Source organism: Rhineura floridana, chromosome 5 (assembly GCF_030035675.1).
Source record: "Rhineura floridana isolate rRhiFlo1 chromosome 5, rRhiFlo1.hap2, whole genome shotgun sequence".
Lineage (NCBI taxonomy): Eukaryota > Metazoa > Chordata > Lepidosauria > Squamata > Rhineuridae > Rhineura > Rhineura floridana.
This window is the reverse complement of record NC_084484.1, coordinates 4,606,210-4,631,922: the sequence shown is the minus strand read 5'-3', so window position 1 is coordinate 4,631,922 and position 25,713 is coordinate 4,606,210. Positions and strand designations below refer to the sequence as shown.

The 25,713-nt window shown below is 42.0% G+C and overlaps 1 protein-coding gene across 3 annotated transcripts in view; it reads right to left on the bottom strand.

Annotated features, from left to right (window-relative positions):
- The window catches only part of LOC133386193 (TSC22 domain family protein 1), a 46,035-nt gene that overhangs the window by 2,104 nt on the left and 18,218 nt on the right, over positions 1-25,713 (bottom strand). The window contains exons 1-2 of one of the 3 annotated variants that reach the window (XM_061629873.1): positions 2,390-2,761; positions 1,988-2,039 (exon numbers count right to left, since the gene is read on the bottom strand). In XM_061629873.1, the coding sequence (XP_061485857.1) occupies positions 1,988-2,039; positions 2,390-2,517 (180 nt within the window). In that variant the 5' untranslated portion in view covers positions 2,518-2,761. Of the gene's footprint in view, positions 1-1,987; positions 2,040-2,389; positions 2,762-25,713 lie in introns of those variants that run through there. The other 2 variants (XM_061629874.1, XM_061629875.1) reach the window with 2 other exon arrangements.

The following is a 25,713-nucleotide window of genomic DNA, read 5'->3' as shown; positions in this document are numbered from 1 at the left end:
AGCTGCTGCTTTGCGAGATTGGAGCCTGCTCACCTTTCAGATATGCTCACAAGCAAAAGACAGGCATTCATGCTCTAACTCAGGTTTTATTTCAAGCAAAAACGTTATTCAGCAGGGAGTAGGGGGCAAGAGGTTGAGAGAAATCAGTGTAGGACAACCCTGTGGCATCCTCCAGTGTTTTATCCAGTGTCTTGCTATGTGTTGTTGTAGGTTGCTGCTGCTGGTATAAACGTTTAAATGGGTATCTTCAAGTCAAAAGCTCATATATATTTTGCTAAAAGAAAAGAAAAGGGTGGTTGTTTGAAGTGGGCTATCAACACTGCTATAGTTACTATGAGGTATGAATAAGTAACCACAACAAATGATATTGTTTGTTGTTTTTTAACAATTTAAATCTTATGCATAGGCATCTGAACCATGGTTGCTGTAAATCTTAACTATCTTAAATTCCACCCTCCATCTGAAATGCCATGTTTGGTCTTGCACTGAAGTCATTTATTACTTATTTATTTAAGACTGTTATATACCACTTAAATCATTTGCATTTCTAAGTAGCATACATAAACAAAAAACCATACAGAAAATGAAGCAATAAAACAATAAAATGACCACAAAACCAATGTAGTACTGGCAGTCTTAGATCAACTGATGTAACACAACTTGTTATAGCTCATTAGAGCTGAGTTCTTTGCTTTTTTAAAAGATTAGCGGTGGAGGAGAGTACTCTTGTGTCTTCAGTGTGTGGTGGAAGAAATCCAACAGATCAAGCATTTTCTCATAGGGAAATATAATTATGGCGAAAGCTTGACCTGTTAACATCCCTGTCTTTGACTTGGATATGCCCCATGATTAATTTTTTTGCCCTCCACACCACCATTTGAAGAGGACACAAATTCAAATTCACAAAAGTATGCACATTTTATGCAAATCTGTGTCTGCCAGGGTACACAGGGCCTAATCCACATATAGTATGCTGGGCCCAGAAAATCCAATTAGCACCCCTTGCTGGCTTGCCCTCTCAACCAGTCTAATTTGTCTATTTTCTGATGACCACTCATTCTTGACTCTGCCTTGCCAGTGCTCTGCAGCACGCAGGACTTTGTCAACCGAAGGAAAGCCCTGCTCAGTACTTCTAGGGAGAACTGCTCAGAAGCGATTCAGATAAGCCCTCGAGGCACCTCCTTTTCTCTTGGCGTACTGGCTTCTCTGCAGTAGAAGTGGGACTATCAGCCATGCAACAACCCTTGCCTGCCAGAGCTGCTCTCTTCCCTCTGCCCAAGCCCCGCCTCCCTGGAGTACTAGATGCAGCTGGTTTGTTCTTAAAGGGCAAGGTTGGATGCCGCATTCCCCTCCCCACCAAACCTCGGTGACGTCAAGCCAGCCAGAGGAACCCGCCTCCAGTTCTGAGTCTCAGCCAATCAGCGACCCCAAGTTATTTATAGCCAGGAGTTAAAGTTAAGAGTTTGCCTAGCAACAGAGGAGGAGGGGATCCCGTGAGAACAGCTCCACGCAGTTCTCCAGCAACAAAGCGCAAAGGCAGAGCGGAAAGCGAGCACGGGGGAAGGGGTGGTGGGTCTTGGAAGAAAAAAAATCTGGGGTTGTTTAAGAGGGGTTTTTAAGAAAAAACAGGTGCTTTTCGCTGAAATCCAGCCCGATTCTCGCCTCCGCTCCTAAAATAAGAAGGCTGCAACCCTCGAACAATGACTGAGAGCATTTCCTAGACCACCACCCCTCCCGAAATCACCAGAATTAGATGCTATTCCGTTGCAGGAATAATAAAAGGGGCAGGAAACGAGCACCTCCGACTGTAGCCACCATCGCGTTCCTGCAGAATGCGCGCGTGTGGTTCTTTGCAGTCCTCGCCTTTGATCAACCCCGACGGCTATTAGAGCATCAATAGAACAAGCACAGTGGCGGTACTGGCAGCCCCCTCCCCCCGCCTCCGCCCCGCCCGCTTCACATTCCTAGGACGGGAATGTTCACATACCATGGCTTGCTCGATTTTGTTGTCTATCGCTACGACGCTCGCACCGGAGGAGCTGCAAGACACAAACAAGAGGAGAAAATGCGTTAGCAGCCGAGGTACTCCATGGGGAAGGGTCACAGATGCACCACACACAATCAACCACCACCCCCGCCGCCACCTTCTCTCCCCCAATAAACCAGGAATATGGTAGCGGAATTACATAATGCGGGAAACTGCAGCCTTCCGTCGGCCGCGACACAACCCAGAGATGTCATGCCCGAGATCCCGCCCTACGGACAAAAGAAAGGCCACCTGCACTGCTGTTTGCAATACAGGGGGAGGGGAAAACGATCTATACGCATCCCAAAACCCACCTACCACCTCGGAAGGCAAAAAGCTCCGGGTCTGCCTGTATGTATTTACCTACTGTCGAGCCTCAGGGCAGAGCTGTCGGTGCCCAGCAGAGATGACAAGAAGGAAATGGAGAAGTGCCTGAGCTGGTAGACTCCTAGATCCATTGCCACCTGCCTCCTACACCATTGGGCAGTCATGCAATGGCAGAAAAGGGCAAAAAACAACAACCCAATCCTTGGCCGGGCTTACCGACCGTCGCAATGGGAGAAAAAATCTGGTGGATCGAGGCTGGGCGGAAAGAACCGGGAAGATGCTGCTGCAGAAAACCAATCTTCTCCTCCTCGGTATAGCCAGCGCTTCCCTGCTTGCTCCGCCGAAGGAAAACCTGGAGGGGGCTCCAGCCTCATTGCATAATACATGCAAAAGGAGACAGCGCCCATTCGCTGCCGGGCTGCTGGGGCACGCCTCCGCCGCCGCCACCGCCTGAGTGCCTCAGCAGCCTTGCTGGAACCATCAAAAGCCAGTTTGGGCAGGAGCCAACCCGGTGCGTAAAAACGTCAGAGCGAAAAATGCAATGGGGCAGATAAAGGATCCCCATCTCCTCCAGGGAAAAAAGGGGGTGGCGGCACAAGCAGCCTCTTCAAACACAGGCGCTAAGGTTATTCTTTTGGGTGACACATAGTGAGGCGTGCTTTGTGCCCATAAAAATATTACATGTCACACTTTTGGGTGCCATTAAAAAGTAAAGGTGTCCCCGCACTTATAGTGCGAGTCGTTTCCGACTCTTAGGGTGACGTCTTGCGACGTTTACTAGGCAGACCGTATATATGGGGTGGGCTTGCCAGTTCCTTCCCTGGCCTTTCTTTACCCCGCAGCGTATGCCAGGTACTCATTTTACCGACCACGGATGGATGGAAGGCTGAGTGGACCTCGACCCCTTTTACCGGAGATTCAACTTCTTCCGTTGGAATCGAACTCCGGCCGTGAGCAGAGCTTCGCTGCGTTACCGCCGCTTACCTCTCTGTGCCATGGAGGATCTTGCGATAAATAAAAAAATAAAACAATAAAATAAATAAATAAATAAGAAAAGGCGGGGGAACTCTTTTGAGTTGCCTGCAGGAGAAATTGCTCCAGCAGGCTGTCGAGTTGTTTTAGCAGCTACTCCAATAGCACCACCTAACGGCACGTAAAGGGTGAAGATCTGGGGGGAATTACAACCACCAACACCATCACCACTACCACAACCAATAAATACTTGGCCAGTCAAGTCCTCAAGTGCCTCCTTTGCAAGAAAAGTAGTTGCTACTGATTTAATGGCAGGCCTTGGCCCTTATTACCTTGTGTAAATGTAAATGTAAATTTAATTTTTAGGTCGCCTATCTGGCCGAAGCCACCCTAGGCGACGTACATATTAAATTCCAATAAAATACAATAAATACAGTAAATACAATAAAATATGATATACTCAGCAATAACAAAAATAACAACATATGCAGTATATAACAACGGGCATTCAGTATGTAAATTAGCCCACCCCGGCGGTCGCAAAGGCCTGTCCAAACAGCCACGTTTTTAAGGCCCGGCAGAAAGTATCCAGGGAAGGGGCATGCCGAAGATCAAACGGGAGGGAATTCCAGAGAGTGGGGGCCGCCACTGAGAAAGCCCTCTCTCTAGACCCCACCAACCTAGCTACTGTTGTTGGTGGGATTGAGAGAAGGCCCTGCGTGGCTGATCTTGTCGGGCGGCATAATTGGTGATGCTGGAGGTGCTCCTTCAGATAAACTGTCCCTTCATCTCTGGATAACACAGCACTGCCCTGCTCTTGAAAGTCCAAAGCAGTTTTAACAGGACAGAAGATACTATCCCATGTAATAATAATAATAATAATAATAATAATAATAATAATAATAAACTTTATTTCTACCCCGCCCTTTTTCCAATAGGACTCAGAGCGGCTTACAACTAAAAACAACACCATTAAAACATACAGAGTATATTATTAAAAAAGAATTAAACTATGAGAAAAATTAAAACTATAAAATATAGGTTAAAAATAGTGGACAATTTAAAATAATAAAATCATATAATGTAATCACCAAACCTATGACACTTAATCCTGGTCGTTCTCTATCCCAAATGCCCGTTGAAATAAAACAGTCTTTACTTGTCACCAGAAAGACGGCAAGGAGGGAGCTGATCGCACCTCACTCGGAAGGGAGTTCCACAGCCTAGGGGCAGCCACCGAAAAGGCCCTATCTCGTGTCCGCATCATATGTGCTTGCGAAGGTGTGGGGAGCACAAGAAGGGCCTCACCTGAAGATCTCAAATCCAGGACAGGTTCATGTAGGGAGATACGATCTGTCAAATAGTCTGGACCTGAGCCGTATAGGGCTTTGTAGGTCAAAACCAGCACTTTGAATTGTGACCGGAAACAAATTGGCAGCCAGTGGAGCTGTTGTAACAGGGGAGTTGTATGGTCCCTGTAACCAGCCCCGGTTAGCACTCTGGCTGCAGCTCTTTGTACCAATTTAAGTTTCCGAACAGTCTTCAAAGGCAGCCCCACGTAGAGCGCGTTACAGTAGTCTAAGTGGGATGTAACCAAGGCATGCATCACCCTAGTCAGATCAGGTAGCTCCCGAAACGGGCGCAGCTGGCGCACCAGTTTTAATTTGGTAAAATGCGCTCCTGGATACAGCAGCAATCTGGGCTTCCAAATTCAAAGCTGAGTCCAGGAGTACACCCAAACTGTGAACCTGAGACTTCAGGGGGAGTGCGACCCCATCCAGCACCGGTTGAATCCCTATTCCTTGATCTGACCTACGTAAAGTTAACCTCAGCAAAGTTAACCAAAAACTGAAAGAGCAACTTAGTTATCAGAGTTCTTCCTAACCCCCCAAATCCTTTTTTACACACTGGATAATTCCAATAAGGCAAAGCCAGGAACCCCGGAACTGTTTTCAAGACTGGTGGGCAGGGCAGGTCATGATGACCTACTTGCAGGTGCATTTTTACATCTGCTTATTTAATGGGTTAAATAAATAATAAATCTGTCATATTCTAGCACTGTCACAATCAAATACACTTGCGAGGTCTTTTGTAAAACCATAAAAGCTTTCCATTTGATTTGATTTGATTTGATTTGATTTGATTTTAATATTTCTACCCCGCCTTCTGGCCAAAAGGTCCTCAAGGCGGCTTACAAAAGAGCACCCATATAAAAACACACCAATAAAACAATGTTATTGTTGTTATGTGCCTCCAAGTCGACTATGACTTCTGGTGACCCTATGAATCAGTGACCTCCAAGAGCATCTGTCATGAACTACCCTGTTCAGATCTTGTAAGTTCAGGTCTGTGGCTTCCTTTATGGAATCAATCCATCTCTTAATAAAACAATAATATATCAATAAAACATCTATAATACATAAATAAAACAATAAACAATAAAAACAATACAATTGGTAATACATTTCAAAGTTAACACAAGCTACCTCCCCCCTCACTTTGGCAAAATAGGTATTATAGGCATTGGGCTACTTTGCAAGGCTAGCCACACTCTCTCAGTCATAGTTCTGGGAGTGGCGCAGCCCTCTCAGCCCGTGAAAGCCGGGGCTCCCGCTTACGATGGCGGCAGGATGGCGGTTCTGGCCCTGGAGCAGCTGGTTTGTCTTGTGAGGGTCCCAAAGGTGGAGTCTGATGGGGGGAGGGAGGGAGAGGGAGAAGCCGCTGGAGGCCTTTCCTCGCTGCGGCCTTCCTGCGTCCATTTCTCATTCTTGGTGCTGGAGACGACGCCTTCCGTTTGCTCCACGCACTTATTGAGCTTCTTCTGGCCGGGCCTGGCGCTTGCCAAAGGACTCCAGGTGATGATGGGGACACCGCTGCCTCCCTTGCACCCTTCGTTGCTTTCGATTTTGATAAGCTGGTGTTTGGGGGAGATGTACTTGATGGCAGCAGCGCTCACCTTTCGTTGAGGCAGGGCTGTTGTGCCTTTCCCTCTGTTGCCTCTGTGGAGAGATCCTCGGGGTCTCGGCTCCTTGTAACGCCACTGAACCAAGGGCTCCGCTCTCTGCAGAGGCCCCTTGAGACTTTCTGCCTTTCTTACTGGAACTTCATGTAACACCTTTAAAATAAAGATGTATGAAATGAAAAATGAAATGGACTGCCTTCAAGTCAATTCCACTTATGCCAACCCTACAAATAGTGTTTTCATGGTAAGAGGTATTCAGAGGTGGTTTTACCATTGCCTTCCTCTGAGGCTGAGAGGCAGTGACAGGCCCAAGGTCACCCAGTGAGCTTCATGGCTGTGTGGGGTTTCAAACCCTGGTCTTATTTTATTTTATCTTATCTTAAAATAAATTAATTAAAAGTACAATAAATTAAAATAAATAAATAAAAAGATCATAGAATACATTTTAAATTAAAGAACAATAAAATAAATAAAAAGATCTTAAAATATGTAATAAAAATAAAATAAAGATTTAAAATAAATAATATAGTTGTGTTTCTTGTATTCTGTTATTTATTATACTTAATAACAAACCTTAAAGATAGGTTCGGAAGGGGTAGCCATGTTAGTCTGAGATATGAAAACACAAACAAGGGGTCTGTGGCATCTTAAATAAATTTGTGAGTCTTTAAGTCTTTGTAAGTCTTTAAGGTGCCATAGTCTCCTTGTTTGTGTATTAACAAACCATAAACATTACTGTGGCACACTTAAGACAAAGGTGGCTTGGCGTTCAGCAGTTCTGGTGATAAATTCATTCATAATGTTTTCCAAAGGAATTTTTGCTTGTGCACATGAAGAAGCAGATGTGTAAGGTGCTTCTGTGTCGTGCGATTACGCAGGTATGTCTTTATTCTTCTCAGAGCACCGAAAGAACGTTCTCCTGATGCTGCTGATGCAAGTATGGTGTGTAAGAGCTGTACGAGTATAACTTGATCTAAGAGATTTTGGACTGGCTGAAGCTGTCGTCTCAATGATTGTGAGATGTCTTCAATAGTCTTTACTTCAGCAGTTGGAATGACTGTTGGGAGGAGTGACAGCTGTGCCAGAAGCCTGTTTATTTATTTATTTATTATCATTATTTTTACCCCGCCCTTTTTCCAAAACTGGAACTCACGGTGGCTTCCAAATAAAAGCACACATATAATTAAAAACATACAAAAGTCTAGATTAAAATCAAATTAAACAATTTACAGTATTAAAACCATTCATACATACAGTTAAAATAATTCAAACTCAGTTTAAAATAATACAATTAGACAATAGCAATGCAGCACCCTTCAAGTCCTGTCCTTAACAGCCTTCAGTTCCAAAGGCTTGTTGAAATAAAAAAGTCTTTGCTTGCCGACGGAAGGACTGCAAGGAGGGGGCCATTCTTGCTTCCCTAGGAAGGGAGTTCCAAAGCCTCGGGGCAGCCACCGAAAAGGCCCTATCTCGAGTCCCCACTAGTCGTGCTTGTGAGGATGTAGGTATCGAGAGAAAGGCCTCTCCTGAGGATCTCAGGGCCCGCGCAGGCTCATATAGGGAGATACGGTCTGACAGATAGCCTGGACCTAAGCCATATAGGGCTTTATAGGGCATCACCAGCACTTTGAATTGTGTCCGGAAACAGAGTGGCAACCAGTGGAGCTTTTGTAACAGGGGAGTCGTATGGTCCCTGTAACCAGCCCCAGTTAACATTTTGGCTGCAGCTGTGAACTCCAAGGGCCTCTCTAAGCTCTTCCGTGCTGCTAAAATGCCTTCCACATGAAGCAGTTGCTAAAGCATTTTCCAGTGTCACTAGTTGGTCCATTGCTCTTCCGTTTTATTGAGATCAAGATCATGTTTGTTACATCCTTAACAGTACTTAGTGCATCACCAATCATGTTGCAGCTGCGGGCAACCTCTTGCAGAGCCAAATCTAGTGAGTGGTTGCTGCAGTGTATGTAAACTGACTTGGGTTGAATATCAGTGATCTTTTTTCTGAACACCAGAGAAACGCTCAGACATATTAGCTGCACCATCAAAGCAGTGTCCACACAAAGCATGGACATTAAGCCCCAGTCGAATGATCATGTCTTTCACAGCAGTGAAGAGAGTACAAGCTGTAGAGTCAGGAGGGTTATAAACACCAAGGTATTCTTCTCGTACGTTCAATGATTCACCCTCTACCCAATGCAGACACAACATAAACTGCTCGTCTCCAGTCACATCTGTTGTCTCATCAGTAATTATTCCCCCCAAAATGGCATTTTACCTCTTTAAAGATGTCATATTTCACTCTTTGAGCCATAATTTCAAGTAGCTCATTTTGGATATCACCACTCAGTCGTTTGTCTCTTTGTGTCAGCCATCTTGTAACAGCAGGTACATCTTCTGAGTGTTCCTCAAGTTACCATCTTTTTGGTGTGCCCTTGCAATGCTTGACCTGCGCGGCAGAGGTAGCAAACACAACTAAGGATGACGCATAGTGCTTTTCAAGCCTCCTGCTGCTGCTTACTTGAACGCTTTGTAAGGAGCATAACAATATTCATACTTTTCTCTTTTGTTAGATGGTATCTCACAGAATCAATGTGGTAAATGCCCTTTTCATGAGACTGGAATTGTTCAACAGCATGTTTCCAATTTGAGAAACCTTTTCGAATAGAACTCACTTCTACATTTGAAGAATCCTTCTTCTCTATAAATGCCCTGCAGCAATCACGGCAAACAATGATGAAGCCAGGTGAATTTCTCAAACCATTTCAGCTGACAAGACCTATTACCCTTACTTTTTGGAAATTTATAGGATTTTGTTGGCACAAATCTGGTGGTTCAATCAGTCCATCTCTTTCTTGAGGATCAGCCTCAAGGTGTTGATTGTCTTCATTCAGCTTGCTGAATTGATATGGGTCTTTAGGCAATTCTTCTGAGGCAGAAGCTGTATTCTTTGATGGCAGCAGCCAGGCATCAAGCAATGGACTTTTTTGGACATTGTCCTGCAAGTAATCAGAAAAAGCAACCATCTTTTCTTTCTATTTGTGTGTGTATCGAAAAAATCAGTGTATGCTGCAAAGAAGCCATTCTGTCACTGTGGCTCTACAACAAAAAATGATATGAGCAGCATTTAGGTCAAACTGATATTTATAAAGCATTATACTAACTCAAGAACGATCTTGAGTCACTGTGTTGCAGGCCTTTGTTCATAATCTTCAGTAGGGCTCCAACATATTGATTAAAACTAGCTGCTTGCAAAGCTCTCCTTCCTGTGTTCTCCCAGCTCCAAGAAGCAGGCTCTCTGTTAGCTCAAGGGAAGTACTTTGCAAGATAAAGTGTTCCTTTTAAGGTGTGTGAGACCCTTTTATGAATAAAATACACCCAAAATAATGGGACAGAAATCTGGGGGGAAGAAATGCAAATGCCCCAGCAGAGATCTCTAGGCCACTGGGTGAAGGTGTAGTATTCTGTGTAGTTTAAGTGTGTTGCCACCTAGTGGCCAAAGAGCAGATGTATTGTTATAGCAAAGGGAGACTGAGCATGCTCCCGTTTGCTGGCTGGAACTGTTCCTAAAATGGCTGTCAAGCAAATGCCTTGATGAAAACAAAAGAAAATTAATCTGTTAGCATTCCTGGTGTGGTCTCCATAGATTACAGAAGGGATGCTCATGCTCTGGAGACCTGTTTGTAGTGGCAGTGCAGGAAACCATTTTTTGCCAGAACTTAAGAATACTGAGGTATCACTATCAATTTTGCCTGGTCATTTGGGGTGGGGAGGCTCAGCCCACCCAAGCTTAGTCTTAGGGGGGGCTTCAGCCCCCCCTGCCTCCCCTGTTCCGGGGTCTATGGGTGGGACTTCCTAATGAGAGCTAAGGAGAAGTCAAATGTCTCCAAGAGTGGGGAGAGACCAGACTGAAGGTTAGAATTGGCATGGAAGGGGAGAGACAATGGAGAGTGGATGGAATATTTTCAAAATTGGGTTGTGGAAGAAGTCTGCACCTATATGGAGCTTAGGAGATTTGGGGTAGAGACACACTTACTGTTGTGCCAGTTCTAGTGTGTCTAAACCTCTCTTTTCTGAAAATGGGGGCACACTTCCCAGCCTTTGAGAGAGGTCTCCCCGCCCAAGGAGAAGGAAAAGGAACCCTCACGCAGCACCCCGCTGTCACCCCTGCCGGCACCCCCATATCGAGAGGGGCCCCGCACCCCCACCATCTCTCCCCGCAGCGCTCCGCTGCCGCCCAAGAGAGAGGAGCCCTCGCAGCTGCCAAGAAGGGTGCCGCCTCAGGCTCCCCTGGGCAGTCGGCCATTTGATGCTACTTGATGCCACTGCCTGAGATTGGGCCGCCGGGAAGAACGAGGGTGGCGGCTGATGGAGACTGGTGGAGGCTAAGCTGAAGCTGCTTTAATTCTTTTTCTACTTTTGCAGTACTAATTGGATATGTAATGTGGCCTTCTATTACATGTTATATTATATTTATAGTGTGGAATTAATTCATGTATTGTCATATCTGCTATTTGCTATTTTTATTATGCTTGTGTTATTTTGTTTGAAATTGTCTTGCAATTGTTTGCTCTTGTTATAAGTTATTTCAGTTATTGCGTTTTTGCCTTCTTGCTGTAAGTCGCTTTGAGTTCTACTGTTGAAAAAAAGTGACTAACAAATGCCAGTAATAAATAAATAAAAATAAATGATGCTAGTCATACTCCACCCCTTTTTACTCTAAACCTGGTCAGATCAGCTCCAGTGTTTGAAGTCATCTTCAGACAGATTTTGCAACTGATTGGTTAATCAGCCTGTTGCCCCTCTAGGTGTGGCCAGTGGAAATACTGTGGTGAAGGCTCAGGCAGAGACAGTGATTGGCCCAACACTTTGCTATAGGAGATCCTGAAAGATCTGAAGTCAGTGTTAGAGAAGGAAGGTGTGACTAGCTGAAGGCAGAGTTGCTTAAAACGCAGCCAGAGAAAAACATTCTAGTTGCTTTTGAAGAGACTGGCGTTCCATCAGAGCCTTGGTTTATTTATTTATTTATTTATTGCATTTATATACCGCCCCATAGCCGAAGCTGTCTGGGCGGTTTACAACAATTAAAAACATTAAAAACAAACATACAAATTTAAAAACACATTTTTAAAAAAAGCAATTTAAAAATTTGGTTAAAGGCATATTTATTTCAGTGGGGGGATATTTATTGTTTCGCTATTTCAAATATTTCCGTGAATAAGCAAGGCAATTCAGTGAATACGCAACGCAAGTGCTCAACAAAAGCCTCATCTGGAAGAGCCCCCAAAAGTCTGCTCACTCAAGACTTTTCCTTACTGAGGTGAGATTTTTCATGATCACAATTATTACCTTATAATTACTTAAGTGATCCTGAAAAAAACAGCCTGCATAGTAACATGACCCTTGGAGAGTTAAGTATTATTTTGTATTATATATAATACTATGTATCACGGGCTAGAGTTAGACTCCACCCCTTGGACTTTCCTTTGCTCTACTTTTCAGTTTCAGGTTCAGTTGTGCTGTCTACCAAGCCAGCAAAAAGAAGCATGTTTGTTCACCTGCAGTAAGAAATAAGAGTGTATTTTGCAGTTGTTATAAGGAGTAGAGCAGGATTGGGTGATTATTCCTAAAGGGTGAAATAAAGAGATAACATAAAGTGGTCTGAAAAAATGGCTACCCATTACTCTTTTAAAGCTCTTGCTATACTCATAATCATAGTGGTTATTTTTTTCTTCTTGTTCTTGATTATTTGATAGCAAAGGATGAAAACAGCCTTAAAGATATAGAAACATTGCTGTGTATTGCTGGCTGGCTGGCTGGACACCTCTAGGTCTAATTTCTGATTTTCCCAATATACGCAGCTTGGCATGAGGCCTTTTCAGGGTTTCTGGCGAGAAAAATCAACCCAACAGCCAGTAAAACAAATTCCAATTGCTATCCACAATTAGTTTCCAATATCTTAATTAGTATTTTATATCGCAGCCAGTTAAAACGTTTTCCCTTGGTTGTCCAATAGGAAGGAAAATCTAATGTATGCTTTAATTTGGATTCCTGCATTGGGCAGAGAGTAGGACTCGATGGCCTCATAGGCCCCTTCTAACTCTATGATAAAGGCAAGACTAGAATGACAGACTCTCAAGGAGGAGTTAACCAACAGACTCCATAGTATTTATTTTCTCTCTGCCCATCCTTAAACTGGTAGTATGGACAAGTTTGTTTTTTCAGGTTGAATCTAAAACTGAGATACCTAATGCAGCATCAAAGCCAAGCTCAGGAGCTCGCTATCTTGACCAAATTAGTTCAGTTCATGAAGAATCAGAATCAGGAACAGAACACAGGTGAAGGGGACTTTAGTTCTAGGCAAAGTCAAGTTTTTGAGTCTGGCATTCCTCGGGATCTCTCATAAAGGGTGAGACAATTCAACAGATTAAACTTCATTAATGTAAGTTAACATACTCTCTGGATGGAGAAGGAGTTATGAGGAAGGTCACTGCCCTTCTGTTACCCTGTCCTGGCCCCCACATCCTCTCCACCAGTGAGGGGGCGGAATTGGGTGGCACTATGCACCTCTCCCCCTCAGATGCCCCACCTAGAAATGTGGCTACCTCACCTAACAAGGAAGACTGGCTACAGGGCTGCCCCTACAGTTCTGTCCTGCCCTCTTTTGTTCCTTGTGTTGAATGTGTATGCAATGTATAGGCTCAGGCACCTGGTCTAATACAAGTGGAATTATCACAGGAACTGGGTGACTCCTCTACCTTTGCTGGGCTCCTGAATTCTCTGAACCTTGAACTGTAGCATTGCATTTTACGGGATTTATCTTGAAAAGAAAAGGAGGGGAACTGGAGAGATAAGTTACGAACCGGTTCATGCTGGCATCTGGAGGAGTGAAACCCTTGGAGCAGGAAACTGAAAACATCTACTTTTGTTTAAACTTCTTGGAGTTGGAAGCTGAAAGACTCTTGTTTCCCTAAAAGATCTCCTCACAGCTGAACAGACTAAAACCCAGCCCACATAGACAGGTATTTATTATTATTTACCACCATGCTGCCTGGTAGTCCGTCGAACTAGCCTAAATACTCATATAGTAGCAGCAAACATGGAGAAACTTTGAACTATTGAATTAATGTAGGAGGAAGAGCAAGAAAGCTGAGATAAACCTGAGCTCTCCTCCCCTGCCACTTAAGGGTGTTGAAATGTGAAAGAGAATAAGGAGGGGGGAATAATCTACACTGACAGCCAAACAGCTACACCAGCAAGCCTGGCATTGTTGCACTTTTTGTACTTTATGTACCTTTCCTGCCTTCTCCCTCCCCCATGAAGGCAGCCATGACGCTCTTCCCCTTTGAATTTGTGGTGAGAGCAGCGAAAAGAACTTAAAGCGTGACATCATAAACAGTGTACCAGGAGGAAGAAGAGTACGGTGAAGAGACCATGCTGCTGAAGGTTCTGCTGTGAATAGCTGCTTACAAACAGAGCGTGCAGCTTGGCCAGCTCAACTGCAGGTTATCTCTTGAATTAGGCAAAATAAAAGGATAAGGTTGCTTAAAAGCCTGTCCTTAAAAGTAATAACTGCACAGATACCCCTCCAACAAAGGCGGGATTTGGCCTGAACTTTTCCTCACCCCTTCTGACGTAGCTTGGAAAAGGGGTTTTTAAAAGCTTTGGTTTAATGTAATTTTGTATCTGTTTGTATTTGTGTAATTTTATTAATTTCAGCTATTGAAAACAGAGCTGTTTGACCATAGTTTGACTCATTGAAGACTAGATTGGTCTCCAGTTTCAATATGGTTACTATGCGTGCTCAATATCGTAGTGCCACATTTAATAGCTCACCATCTAACTTAGTCCAAAAATCAATATTAGACTACTGTGAGCAAAAAAGTAAAGGAAATGAGTCAAAAGCAAAAGAGCAGTGGATGGACCAAGAAATCCCAGAATTGCCATCTACGGAGAGCTTGGGCTTTCTAGATAGTGTCTGTGTCACAACTGGGGCAGGAGATAATACAGCCCATAGAAGAAACTCAGACATGCACTCCTTTAGTCAATAGAACAAATTGCTCTATTGACCCAGACCCGAGAGAAGGCAATTCCTCATCACCTAGGCGAATCCAGTATTCTGCATATAAAGAAATATTAAACATTCTCAAGAAAAGCATAGGTAAGCCCGATTTAGGAGAAACTGAGGAAGAAGCTCCCTCTTTGTGGGGGCTTTTACAAGATCAATGCTTTTTATCTAAGCAGACAGCAGAAAGAATTTTTCACAAAATTGATAAGTTGCAGCAGGAAGTATCTGGTTTGAAAGCCACTATTGGAACATTAGTTGGTCTCATAGAGTTGGGAATCCTGACTGTAGCCTCTCAGGCAAGTTGCTCTACCCAAGGAATGGAGGACAGCGCGGGACAGGAAGAACACCATGCCAGGGATAAGCCAGATACTGAGGAATTAGACAAAAATACAGCAACCCAACAACTAAACGACATATTTGAAGATTGGAAAATGAACTCACAAATTTACCCTCATGCCCACAGTAATAAGCAAGCCCTCAGCATTGATAATACTTCTTTCATTTTAAATCTTACACCTTCTGATCCAAGACTGTTAATAGATAAATATTCAGACAAGAGAAACACAAGAGCATTTTGCCTAGTGTCATCACACAAAGCCCTAAAATGGTATCCGCAGAAGAAGGTTTGGATACAATACATCAACAGTCCACCTGCCTGGTACAGCAACATAGTCCGGGGGAAACTGTGGAGTATGGAGGGTTATCAAATCTCCCAAAAAACAAAGAAAATAGAGGAAAAAAGAGCAATTTCAATCCCTATTTTAAAAAAAGGAGCTTATCCAGGGAGAGACCTCTGGATGAACTCCAAGTGGTCATTCATAATTGGCCAGTGAGAAAACTAGGAGGAGGAATAAGACCCGAGACTGAACTCTTAAGTGAAATTCAGTCCACATTGGGGGTAGCCTTGGACCTAAGAAAAGGAGTTTTCTGCAATGCCTGACCTGTCATGGACAGAGAGGCAACATTAAACTAACATTCCAGGATCCGGAGCTACGATGTAAATGTTGGTCTTTATTATATAGGTTTTCCAATAGAGGGTTACTATTCGAGTTGAAAAGACTACAAAAAAAGTCCTATCAAGTACTCTCCATCATGGGTATCAAAGAGAGAAAGAGAAAGACTGCCTAAAAACAGCACCTGGAAAAGTAGGGGATAGAAGAATTTGAGAAATAAGATCCCTCCGTTTGTCACATATCCGAATAATATCAGGTTGTATACCTACAGACAAGAAAATCAGAAAAATCATTATGTGTCTATTACTCAAGACAAATATTGGCCCAAGGATAGTAACAGAAGGTTAATGATCAGCTTCCTAAAACTTTTTCAGTCAATTCCAATTGACTAGATACAAAGCACAAAGGGCTGAATATAATCTCTTGTAATGTGGCGGGATGGGAAAATAAAATGGCAAAGAACTTATTGAAATGCTTCAACAATATGATATAGTCTGCCTGCAAGAGACCTGAACTAATGAATCTAACCCCCCTCCTTTACTGGGTTATAAAACATTTAGCCAGCCAGCTATAAAGAAATCTAAGAAGGGTCGAGGTAGTGGAGGCCTAGAGCTCATCCAGATGACTGCAAAATGTGTGACACGCCGGCTATGTGTGTTCATTATTTTTCGGTCGTCCAAATGTTGTCTCGCGCTGTTACTCATTTTCGCAGGTTAAATCCGCTCCTTGCAATACCAGCAAAAATGCGATTTGGTGTTTAAAATCGGGAATCATCTGCTGTGCCTTCAGGAGTTAGGATGCAATACCGTGGACTTTACAGCTGATGGGCGGTTCTTGGGCGTTTCCTGTTGCCCCTTCTCCTCATTACAGCCAATCACGTATCTGCACTTTTGCGCATGTGCGAGAATAAGCCTGGGGAAATTGAACCAATCATCGCAATGGTGGGGTGTTGGGGGGAGTCTGCAACTACTGCGCAGATGCATTTTATTTTTTGCCAGCCTGCAAACTGGGCGGCCACTCTGGGTGAGATCAGCAATGCACAGCAAGCGAGAAAGGGGTGGTGGTCGGTTTCAACCTGCCTCCGGAAAGCTTTGTCAATTTCATTCTACTTGCTGGGGTTTTTGCTTCAAATCAGAAAAGCGTACATTTGTTTAAGTGTAATATCGCAAATATAAACAAGAAAACGGCTGCTGGTCGGTTTCACGCCTGGTCCAGAAAGCTTTGTCAATTTCATTCTCCCTGGGAAGGAAAGGGAGAAGGAGGAGGGGGTGACACGTTTCTTGCTTTTTTGGAGAAATAAGTGCAATTGCCAGCGTGTGTATCTCCTTAAATATCAATAAAGGCAGAAAAGCATACATTCGTTTAAGTGTAATATCGCAAATACAAACAAGAAAAAGGATGCTGGTCGGTTTCAAGCCTGCTCCTGAAAGCTTTGTCAATTGCATTCTCCGTGGGAAGGAAAGGGAGAAGGGGGGGGTGACACATTTCTTGCTTTTTTGGAGAAACAAGTGCAATTGCCAGCGTGTGTATCTCCTTAAATATAAATAAAGGCAGAAAAGCATACATTCATTTAAGCATAATATCGCAAATACAAACAAGGCAGGCGTGAAACTGACCAGCAGCCTTTCCTTCCGAGGTGAGAACTCCTTTACAGCCATATTGTGCTTCGTTGCAAAGGGGGAGAGGAGCATACGTAATTTTTTTGCTCACCAATTAGTTGATAGGGGGAGGTTTTAGAGGCGGAGCTTGGAAAAAGCAAAAAGAATGTAGGGGTTTTACCGCTGCATGTGCGGGTGCAAAAAAGCATTTTTTTTAATTGGGAAAGAGTGAACTAAAAGGCAAAGTGAGGACTATCAGATGACAAACCGAATATGGAAACCGTGGATTATCCTGCTCCGTTTGGATAAGCCCCTAGTATCCTTCATATATTTAGAATTAGCAGGGGAATCTCAATTGGCCAAGTTTGGACTACAGAACAACTACCTTCTGTCACTACAACTAAAAACAGAGACAGGAGATCCCTTTTTTTGCATAGATACCTATTTTCCATCTACTAACTGCCCGTTAATATCCCCTAAGATATGGAAAGATCTATTTCTTTTGCTGGAGCAGATAGATCAGAAATTCCCACAAGCATATATTTTCATATGTGGAGACTTCAATGCCCGAATTGGGGCAAATTCTGAAGGTTTCTTACAACCGTTGGGCATAGATTTGGAAGATATTTTTCTAACATCCCATATCTCTATGGACAGTAAATATAATCAGCAAGGATTAAAACGTTTAGAATTTATATACCATCTGAATTTATACTCGCTGCATGGGAACTCACTGGATAAAACTAGAGGCTTTTTCACCTACTTGAGTAAACTTGGTGCTAGTGCTATTGACCACATTATGGTCTCTGCCTCACTATTTCTGTTAGTAAATACCTTTGAAATTCTTGGACGAACTGAAAGTGACCATTTTCCCATATCGGTGTCCTTAAGCCCATTGCTTCAACGTGTATCACCAACTGAAACAATAAATTTGATTGGGGAAATGATGGGTGAGAGGAGACTGAAATGGTTCTGCAGACTAAGTAGCATTATCCAGAAGAAACTACAAAATAATTATTTGCTGAGCAAGCGACAATTATTTTGGGATAAATCCTTGAATCACATAGATATCTTCCAGCAAATTGTCACAGAGCTTAGGCCCTGCTTTGTAATATCTAAAGATAAAAGTACACAGATAACTTGCTATGGCTGGTTCGATGCTGAATGTAAAAAGGCCAAGAAAGTATTGGCAAAAATAAAAAGAGAGAGAATCCCGCAAGAAATCATCAGAGGAAACAATGGAAGACTTAATTAAATGTAGGATGGAACACAAAAGATTACTCAAAAATAAGAAAGGGGCATACATAAAAACCCAGTGGCAGGAACTGGGACAAGCAGTAATGGAATGGAATGAAGGTAAATTCTGGGAGCTGGTCTCCCGTGGTCTAAAAGAAACAAGGTCTACTTTAGAGGCTGCAGTCCCTGCCTCCTCATGGATTAAGCACTTCTCAAATATATTCGGAGGACAGCTTAATGACAGGGTAGAGACAGAGTTACATAAAGATCTTGTTAACCTACCTGAGTGGCAGCCAGTTACCACTCGCGAGGTAAAGATTCTTATTTCTTCTTTGAAATCAAGGAAAGCACCAGAAGATATGCTTCCTCCAGAACTTTTCAAAGAAGACGCAGATTGGTGGATGCCTATTCCAGCTGGATTATTCACCACAATAAACAGCACTGGTCAAATGCCTCTTGGGTGGAAAACAAGTATAATATTCCCAATCTATAAGAAAGGGGACAGGAATGACCCACAAAATTATCGGCCAATTAGCCTGTTAGACATTCCTTCAAAGCTTTATGCCCGATATTTACTCAAAAAAACTAACAGATTGGCTGCAAGAAAATCAAATCATTCACGAAGAACAAGCAGGATTTAGGAGAGGGTATAGTACGATAGATCAATGCTATACCCTAAATTACATCATAAAGAAATATACCAAGAATAAAAAGCATCTTTATGCCGCCTTTATAAATCTTTCTGCTGCTTTCGACTCTATAAATAGATCCAGGCTATGGGAGAAATTACAAGGTACCAACATTGACCGCAGACTCTTACAGTTGATTCAAGAACTATACAGCAACACAGAACTGAGGGTTAGAATTGGTTTAAAAGGTGCTCTGACAGATGTTAGAGTAAACAAATATTGCATGGTCACTTTAAGGGATATTTGGGAAATATCCCATGTACCTGTTTACCATGATGTTACTTCCTAATGGGTGGGGTTTAGTTACCTGACTTCCTTCTTCTTTGTCCTGGGGGATTTTTGAATAATCTCCATTGCTGATCTTCCTATCTTTGAGAGAGGCCGCATGGCAAGATGCTGTCTCTGAGACCATCCATTACTAAAGACCAAGATGACTGAGACTATTTTTTCTTTCTTCCAAGCTAAAGCCTATGTTCTTCTAAACATATGAGGTCGTGAGTAAACATTCTTTTCTTTTACCTAAAGGATTGTGTCTGTTGTTATTTATATAGAGAAAGGTGGGGCTGGTTTACATTCTCATTCTGCTGCTTATATTTTTACAACTCTGCTAAGAAATAGGACCAACCAAATAAGTTCCTATTTCTGTGTGTATTTTTTATAATACCAAACAGGTTATGGGCCCAGAAATAGTTGAAAATTAAACCAGATTTTTCGGGTTTTATTTTAAGTATTTTTGCGTGTTTTGTTTTCCGCTTTGCTCTGTATCAGGCACCAACTTTAAAAGAGACTATTTTTGCTGCTGTTACTTCCTTGAGTTGTTTAGCATAACAAAAAGCTCTTATCAGACCAGGAAGCATGTATCAGAAAGGGGTGAGAGGATCAGGATGGTGGTTAACACATCGCTCGAAGAGGGAATAATGCCATCAGCACTTAAGGAGGCAATAATAAAACCTATTTTAAAGAAACCCTCCTTGGATCCTCATGATCTTAACAACTTTCGCCCAGTCTCAAACTTGCCATTCTTAGGTAAGATGATTGAGCAGGTGGTGGCGAAACAGTTGCAAGCACACTTGAAGGAAGCGGATTACCTAGATCCATTTCAATCGGGTTTCTGGCCTGGGCATGGGACTGAAACAGCCTTGGTCGCCTTGGTAGATGATATGAGGAGGGCATGGGATAGGAACAAAGATACCTTCCTTGTCCTCCTTGATCTCTCAGCGGCTTTTGATACCGTTGACCACGGTATCCTTTTGGGCCACCTGAAGAGGCTGGGCATAGGAGGCACTGTATTACAGTGGTTCCGGTCCTTCCTCTCTGGTAGGTACCAAAGAGTAGCACTGGAGGAGGAGGTTTCAGATCCGTGGCCTCTCACTTGTGGGGTGCCACAGGGTTCTATCCTCTCCCCGATGCTATTCAACATCTATGTAAAGCCGCTGGGAGCAATCATCAGGAGATTTGGGCTGCAGTGTCATCAATATGCAGATGACACGCAGCTCTATCTCTCATTTAAATCTTCACCGAGGTTGGCTGTAGAAACCATGTCCAAGTGCCTGGACTCGGTGAGTGACTGGATGGGAAGGAACAAGCTGAAGCTGAATCCTGACAAAACCGAGGTACTGTTTGTGGGAGACAAGGGAAGGCTGGGGGATGTGGACCTGATGTTCAATGGGGTACGATTGCCCCTAAAGGACCAGGTCCGCAGCCTGGGGGTCATTCTTGACTCCCAGCTGTCCACGGAGGCTCAAGTCTCGGCTGTGAACAGGGCAGTGCTGTATCAACTGCATCTGATACGGAGGCTGTGCCCCTACCTTCCCGACCATTTGCTCCCGCCGGTGGTACACGCCCTGGTCACCTCTCGCCTAGACTACTGTAATGCGCTCTATGTGGGGTTACCCTTGAAAACGGTCCGGAAATTGCAACTGGTACAGAATGCGGTGGCTCGTATGATCAAAGGTAGCCGCCGACAAGATCATATTACTCCAGTTTTGAAGGAGTTACATTGGTTACCGGTTGTTTACCGGGCCCAATTCAAGGTATTGGTTTTGACCTTTAAAACCCTATACGGTTTTGGCCCAGTTTATCTGAAGGAGCGCCTCCAGCACCGTCAGGGATGCCGCTCGACAAGATCAGCCTCTCAAGACCTTCTCTTGATCCCACCGGCTAAATCAGCTAGGCTGGTGAGGACCGGAGAGAGGGCTTTCTCAATATTGGCCCCCACCCTATGGAACTCCCTCCTAAATGATCTCCAACATGCCCCCTCTATGATGAGCTTCCGCTGGACTTTAAAGACTTGGCTCTTCAGGCAGGCTTTTGGGATGGGTTGAAACTTTTACTGTATGTTTTAAAATTTTTAATGCTTATGGTATGCTTAATGTCTAATGTATTATTCTGTTTTGTACGTCACCCAGAGTGGCTGGGTAACCAGCCAGATGGGCGACTAATAAATCCAAGAATAAATAAATAAATAAATAAATAAATAAAATAAAGACAATAGAGGATTTTCTTTTTTTTATCATTAATTTTATTCAAATTTTCCAACAAAACAAAACAAACACAAATTAAACAATAAAATAAAATGTTGACTTCCGATTTGTCACAGATCAGTTATAGGTCTATGATATATAACAAACCTGTCTCTTAATATATTACAAAATCACTTGCCTCCAGTAGTTATCTTAATTAATCATCAAATCTCATTAACATCACTTTATTCTTTCCGCAAAAAGTCAAAGAGAGGTTTCCACTCCTTGAGAAATATATCCCTCGATTTTTCTTCAAATAAACATGTCAATTAATCCATCTCATCAAGTCTACTAGGACCAATAATTTCAATAGCCATTTTTCCATTATCAGTGTTAATTCCATCTTCCAACTTCCATCCTTGCACCCATAATAATCTTGCTGTCATAGTCATATAGTAAGAGTCTAATGGGAATTTCCTTCATCACAAATATTTCATTGCCATCAATTCTGAATGTGTTGCTGAAATATTGTTGTGAAGTCATATCTCTGTTCCTCTTTTTTATGAAATGCACTAGCACATCTCTTGAGAGTTTTTCCATTGTCACATATCTGGAATTAATTCTATAAATTTTCTCTATTTCAAGTTCCAACAAATCATTCCAGTCCAGAAATTCCATCGAAACATTGATAGCTTTATCTCTGATATCTTCATCAATTTATCCAGGGACAACGCCAAATTCCAAACAGTAATCTTTATTTCCAGGATCCACAAACTCCAAATATTTTTCCAGTTCCACACTTGATAAATCTGTTCCAATCTCCAGGACTTGCATCCTCCCTTCAATTTTTGTCATAAAGTCCAAATCTTTTTCCAATTCCACATTTGATATATCTGATCCAATCACCAGAATTTGCTCCTTCCCTTTAATTTCTTTTTCATATTCTATTGCTTGTCCATCTGCTTCTTTTCTCATATAATCCTTTATTTCTTTCAACTCCTGTTTCACTTTACCAAATTCAGTTGCCATCTCTTGTCTACTCTGTCCCAGTTCTTGTTTCGTTATCTTAATCTCATCCATTATCTTCTGAAACATATCCAGAGGGGAAAACCCTTCCAGGGGTACATCCAGGGTCTCTGCCACTTCTTTGATTGTCATTCTTAAAGCCGAAAAAAAACCCCTTCAAATTTCCAATATAGCCACAATTCCCAAGCAAAGAGTAATTTGCTTCTTTTTCCAGCAATAAGGGAGTTAATATTCCAGGCCTGTTGACATCTGGCCAGCACAGTTCTTATCTCCCGCACGTCCAAGAATGCAAAACAAATCACTTCCGGGAAGGGTGACTTCGCTTGTGCCTGCTTTTGAGACGGGCTCCCGCCTCAAAAGAAGCTTATTCAGATATAAATCAGTCAGAACATTTTTTTTTTTGACTGATGAAATTTCTCCCGGGCAGGGAGAAACGTAGAGATCAACCTCAAAAGCCTGTTTTTGTTGGGAGGACTGGATTTCATTAATTTATGAGAAAAGGTCCAGCCAGCAATGCCGGACGGACTTCCGAACAAGCTCTATCTGTTTAATGTGATACGTTTATCTTTTCTTCAAAGAGAAAACAGACTAACAGGCAAGCACCCTTCTTTCTATTATTTTTTTTACTTGGTTTAAATTGTTGCAGCAAAAAGAGATTTGTCAAATTAATCAGCTTTAAAGAACTTCTGGGTGAGCTATAACTCTTCTCTGTTATTCACGAAATTAACAGCTTATCTCTGTTTCTATTGCAAAAAGCTGTCCTGGAAGTGCATTCTAAAGATATAAACAGAAGAGGGATTTCTATTCCAAGGAACATTATATTGTCTGGGACTATTCTCTTTTTGGTCTATTTTATTTTGACGAATCTGCTTCTTCACGACGCCACTAACTGTTTTGATGCTGGGAACTAAATTTGTTTTGTGTTCTTGAACATAGAGAGATAAGGCAGGCTGCTCTGTTTATACTGTGATGTCATCAAGCCTGGAATATTAACCCAATTGTTGCTGAAATAAGAAGTGGTTCTTCTTTATTTTTGTTTTGTTTTATTTTCGTGGTTTTAAAAATGGCAATCAAGAAAGTGGCTGAGAATCTGGAAGTAATTATGTTTCAGAAAATAATGGATGAGATTGAGATAACGAAACAAACCCTGCGACAGGGTAGTAAGGAGCTGAAAATGGAACTGAGCAAAATGACGCAGGAGCTTAAAGAAATAGGGGATCCTGTGAGAGAGGAGAATGAGATCAGAGATGAGAAAAGAAAAAATAAAGGGAAGATACAAGCCCTGGAGATTGGAACAAATGTGGAATTGGAAAAAGATCTGGAGTTTATGGATATTAGAAATAAAATCTACTGTTTGGAATTTAACGTTATCTCTGAAGAAATTAATGAAGATATTAGAGATAAAGTTATCAATGGCTTGGATAATCTTCTGGACTGGAATGACGTGATGGAGCTTGATATAGAGAAAATCTATAGAATTAACTGCAGCCATGTGACAATGGAAAAACTCTCAAGAGATGAGCCAGTGCATTTTGTAAAAAAGAAGAACACAGATATGACTTTACAACAATATTTCAGCAACTTATTCAGAATTGATGGCAAGAAAATATTTGGGATAGAGGAAATTCCCATCAGACTCTTATTATATGACTATGGCTATGACAGCAAGATTATTATGGAATACTGATAATGGAAGATTGGACACTGAAATTACTGGACTTAACAGGACTATTGAAGATGGAAGATGGAATTAATATGGATAATGGAATAATGGCTATTGAAATTATTGGACCTAACAGATTTTGATGAGATGGATTAATCGATATGTTTATTTGGACTATGGTTATGACAATAAGATATATTTCTTAAAGAATTGAAACCTCTCTTTGACTTTTTGTGGAAAGAATAAAGTAATGTTTATGAGATTTGATGATTAATTAAGATAACTACTGGAGGAAAGTGATTTTATAATATAATTTAAGAGACAGGATTGTTATATATTGTAGACCTACAACTGATTTGATCTGCGACAAATGGGAAGTCAACATTTTATTTTTTTGTTTAATCATTTTTGTTTTGTTTTGTTTTTTGTCTTTGAATGTTTTATGATTTTGTTTTGTATGTTTTATGAAAATTTGAATAAAAATTATTGTAAAAAAAAAACAAGAATGCAAAACAAATTTGGTTCACAGCGCCGAACAATTAGTAACATACACGAACAGCAGGTTCGTCTAAAGAAAGTAGTCCAAGAAAAAGTAGTCCCAGACATATATCAATCAAATAATCATCTAAATCAGATTTTCTCTTTGGATAAGTTGCCCCTCATCCGTTTTAATCTTTATAGTTTCCAAATTCAGGCCTGCTTTTTGCCATAAAAAATAAGATAAGCTTTTCAAATTTTCTTTCCTCCTCCTTAATTCCTTGTATAAAAGAGAGAAGTGTAACTCACCCAGGTATCTTAATTGCTGATTCTAAAACAAATCTCTTTTACTGTAGTAATTTAAGCCAAATGATAAGATTAGACAGAAGAAAGCTTGCCCGTTGTGGATCGTTTAAAAGAAAAAACGTCTCGCTTTTTTTCAGCCCAGCTTGCTGGAAGTCCTAACTCCGTCCTCGGCTGCTAAGTATGCCTTCCTTTCCCAGGGAATTCCTGATCAATTCCAGCCACCGACAGCCCAACGAAGTTTCTGTGGATAATCTATTCGGTTCACCCTTGCCTGGGAGAACATTTACACCAGTCAAAATTCCCTTTTGACTGATTTTAAACTGAAAAAAGCTTCCTCTGAGACAGAGCTCTCTCAGAGGCAGCCACAGGCAGAGCAATCTTCCGGGAAGTCGACAATAGAGGATTTTCAAGGAGAATGCCTGAACTATCCGCTGTTAACTTTGACCAGTGGAAGAGTAGAATCATGATTATTTTAGCTACAGAGAAAGCTCTATGCTGTATCAAAAAACCTAAACCAGAAGGGAATGGCCAAGAAGCTAGCGCTTGGGAAGACAAAGATTCTCTTGCAAAAGCTATAATATTTGATTCTCTGAAGGATGAACAGCTTATTTATCTGAGTGGCTGTAAAAGTGCCAAAGAGATGCTAGACAAACTTCAAACAGCTTTCAGATTTCAAAGCTTTAGATGCCAAACTATGTTGATTAAAGAGATAGTGAATTTGAAATTGCAGACAAAGGAAAATTGTGAAAAAATATCACTTCCTTGCTGCTTATTTTTAACAAATTGAAATTGGCTGGGCTTAATTTTAACCATCAACAGAAGCTTGGTTTCCTTTTGGGATCCCTTGGAAAGAGATTTGATCCTTTTATTTCTCTTTTAAACCACAACCCTGAGATTCTTTTTGAGGAAGCTCTTGCGAAACTCCGAGAAGAATGTGTGATCCAGAGAGACTTA